Source organism: Zingiber officinale, chromosome 9B, assembly GCF_018446385.1.
Source record: "Zingiber officinale cultivar Zhangliang chromosome 9B, Zo_v1.1, whole genome shotgun sequence".
NCBI classification, from domain to species: Eukaryota; Viridiplantae; Streptophyta; class Magnoliopsida; order Zingiberales; family Zingiberaceae; genus Zingiber; species Zingiber officinale.
Genome location: NC_056003.1, coordinates 9,748,490 through 9,752,264, shown reverse-complemented (window position 1 = coordinate 9,752,264; position 3,775 = coordinate 9,748,490). Strand labels below are relative to the sequence as shown.

The following is a 3,775-nucleotide window of genomic DNA, read 5'->3' as shown; positions in this document are numbered from 1 at the left end:
TGAGGTAACTTGACATTTGATAAGTGGAGGTAAGTTACTGGAGGAGAATGACTCAGTGAGGACGCGTCCCATTTGAGGGGACAGTAGGTGTCAATCTAATTTAGGCTCATTTTAGAAAACCTAAACTGAAACCATAACTAAATCTGGGTATGGAGGACGGGATCTAATCAATACTATTTTTATTGTGTTAACTCTATTTTATAGGTTATTATTTATTTTGGGCTAACATGAACTTGCAGGATCGAATTGTACAAAATTTCTTAGGCGAACAATACCCGAGGCGTCTTCCATGCGAAGGAAGGCGCCTTGAGCTGGGCGATGGAAAGCGCCTTGGATGGCTTGGAAGGCACCTTCGGTCAGATAAGGCAGAAAGCTTCATCGACGATAAGAGTCGGCTTTTAAGGGATTGAGGTTGCAGTTGAAAGCGCCTTCAGTAGTATTGAAGGTGTCTTCCATCCCTTTTAAAAGGGCTACTCCACCATGCAGTTAACACACCTCTATTACAAGCTTCTACGCAATTGTGTGACGTTTCAACTGTTCTGACTTTGCGATGTTACTCTGCTACGATGCTGTTATGCCTAATTGCTGCTGAGAAGTCGTCCAACACTGAGATCAATCCTAGAAATTATAAGTGTTGAGTCTAAGGAACTTGGGCCATAGAATATGAGTTGTCGAATGCTCCAAACTAAGTAACACCGCTTGTGCTCAGGCTTTCCTTCTTATTTATTTTCGTCTTTTCCACTGCTTACTTGTTTTTCAAAATCGAAGAAAAGACAAGTTTTTAAAATCACGTGATTCACCCCCTCCTCTCACGTGCGTAACGATTTAACAAGATAAACTACTTTCGTTAAGAGTTTTCTGTATCCCCAAGATTCCAAGAGAAAAATATTCAAACACAGACAAGAAGCTACAAGAAAGAATGTCGAACGAGCATTTGGAGTTCTCCAATCTCATTGGGCAATGATCAGAGGTCCAAGATGATCTTGGTATAAGAATAATTTAAAGGATATCATGTATACACATATTATTTTACACAATATGATTATTGAGGATAAAGGAAATGCAATAAGCAATTGGTTGAATGATAAAGAAGATCCTCCAACACAAATATTTTATGGATCTACCCAAGTGTTTGAAGAATATCTTCGAAGAAACTGCGAACTACGTGATAATTAAGTACATCATTAATTTCGAGCCGACTTAATTGAGCATATTTGGATATACTACGAGGTGCGATCAATAAAATATTGTTTTTTATAAATTATTTGTAATAATTTATTATTTAATGTTGTATCTCATATTTTTAAATTTATAAAATTTTAATAATATTTTTTAACAAGTTTGGTGATATAAGAGTAAGTCGTTAATAAATAATTAATTTTTTTTTAAAGATATATGAATTGTTGAATGTAGGACCTATAAAAAAAATTATATGGAGATTTTTTTTTTTAGTAAAGGGAAAAGTGAGATTTTTTATTTTGATGGGGTAATATATGGCACCTAGAGAAAAAAAACTCACTTTTAAATTTAATATTTTCATTGGAAATGCCCTAGGTCCACTTGTAATGAGAAAGGAGTTGGCATAAATTGTCCTTTTCTATTAAAAAAGTGCACAAGATTTTAAAAATAATTTGTGGAGCTTATTGTTCGCACTTGCACAATGTGCAAAATAATTCTTTAAGTATATAGTAAATCAATTTGTTTTTAAAATGCAAAATATCATTTGTTGGAAAACACAATTTATTCCGCCGTCCTCGGCTAATGCTGAAATTGAAATAGCAATTAACTTTTATCGAAGCAAATTAAACGCCTCTCCATTGTGTGTCGTTTTCTGTTCCTGATCCGATCTGCCCGCCCTACAGCCCTACTCTACAGGCACGGCGGCAGCCGCCTTCTGTAGCTTTGTCACCGTGAAGCCGTCGTCGGCGCAGACGAACTCGTCGTAGCGGAGGAAGATGTTCGCGAGCAGCAGACACGCCGTCTCCACCACATAGTCCTTTGCGGCGCATTGTTTGTTCTCCGCCGTCGGCGCCCCTGTCTGCGGCCCGTTCGACCAGAATAGGTACTTGAGCATCTCCTTCCCTGCGGCGCCTTTGAACCGCTCCGGCGAGAATGTCTCTGGGTCCTCGAACACCTCCGGATCCCGCATCACCAGCGGCTGGTACCCGCACAGTAGCTCGCCCTTGCGCACCTGGAACGCCGCGTCGTGTGATCTCAGTGTGAAGTCGTCCCTCGCACGCCCGTACTGCAGTGGCACCGGCGGGTTCAGACGTAGCGTCTCGTACACCGTTGCCCGCACTAGCTCCATCTCCCGCACCGCCTCGAAACCTGGTCTCGCCTCCCCTGGCCTCCCCTGCATCACCCTCCTCACCTCCTCCCGCAGCCGCTCCCGCAGCCCTGTCTTGTCGGTTCCGACGGTGGTTAGCAGCGCCGGCAAGAAGATGGAGAAGCCACCGAAGGCGTTGAACCCCAGCACGAATAGGATGTTGTTGATGGCATCCTTCTTGTTGATGCCAAACTCTGTTTCCGCGCGTAGCACCACTTCCTCCCCGTGCTTCTCCACGAACTCGTAGAGCTTGCGGTAGACGCCGCTGATGAAGAAGGAGGGGTAGGGGATGGAGTGGAGCAGGATCTCTTGCAGCGGTTGCGGGAAGTTTGGGACGGCGGTGACGGGCATCAGCTGTAGAGCAAGCCACGTATCGAGCATGGCGAAACCGTTGGATCCGATCTCAGGCGACGCTGATGGATCGGCACCGACGATGCTCCGGCAAAGGAAGTTGAAGATGCACTGTTGGACGGGGACGAGGCCGGAGGCGGATCCGCCCTTGGCGATCTCGCGCTCAAGGGTATCAAACATGATGTCGAAGTTCGAGTGGAAGGAAGAGGCCCAAGTGGCGGCGCTCCGCTTGAGGATGTCGAGGCAGAAGCTCTTGACCCGGGCGTGATCAGGCTCAGAGGGGTCGAGGTAGACGACGACGCGGGTGTCGCCGGTGAAGCTAATGCTAGGCATATAGTCGCCGACGAGAACATTGCGCTTGTCGACGAGGGATCGGTCGAAGAGGACGGAGAAGGAGGAGCAGTCGAGCACGGCCACTACTCGAGGATCGACGCCGACAAAGAAGGGGAAGGTGGGCGGCATGTTGGTACGGAACACCGTGCTTTTGTGCGACGCCACGCGGCTCCGGAAGTAGGTCTCTGGGCCTTGAAACCAGAAGTAATCAAGCCGATCCTTCAGAGGGCCCAACACCGGCAGGCCGTAGCTCCCCGGAATTGTCTTCGTCGGCACCGGCGGCGCCGCCGACGACATAGCAGATGCCCACATTATAACTACTAATTTGCCTTTTTCTTCTTCTCCCTCTTCCTCCTGCGTCGGAATCGGCTACCGACGCTGCTTATTTGGATCCAACTAAACGAATCATTGTGATTTTGACTGAAGATAAGGTTTTGGATGGCTTGCGACAAAGCTGTGAAAACCAACGGAAAGATGAGGGGACATGTCCATCCGACGGCCATTATGAAGAGTATGGTGCATTCCTTTGATCTTGGAGAGATATTAAATTCATTCACGTGTTTGGCATTGCAGCTAAATGATTTCTTTTCATTGCCTTTCTTTTTTTTAAATCTCTATTAATTATCTGGTCGATCCCAATGACGTAAGTCATACATCACGGCAGCTAGAGTCAATGGCTTCTTCAGATGAAAGGCAAACTTTTGGACCGGTATAAGAAGAATTTTTAAAAATATAAAATAAAATAATTATTTCATAGTCTTGGTT

The 3,775-nt window shown here is 45.5% G+C and overlaps 1 protein-coding gene across 1 annotated transcript; it reads right to left on the bottom strand.

The window, feature by feature from the left end:
* Positions 1-1,722: 1,722 nt before the first annotated feature.
* Positions 1,723-3,411, bottom strand: LOC122024536 (fatty acid hydroperoxide lyase, chloroplastic-like). The gene has a single exon (XM_042583190.1). It carries the CDS (start codon positions 3,320-3,322, stop codon positions 1,865-1,867), a length of 1,458 nt encoding a protein of 485 aa, XP_042439124.1. The 5' UTR covers positions 3,323-3,411; the 3' UTR covers positions 1,723-1,864.
* Positions 3,412-3,775: the final 364 nt, after the last annotated feature.

Excerpts from the sequence above, each read along its gene's own strand:
- LOC122024536 (XM_042583190.1), bottom strand. The coding sequence starts at position 3,322 with ATGTGGGCATCTGCTATGTCGTCGGCGGCGCCGCCGGTGCCGACGAAG.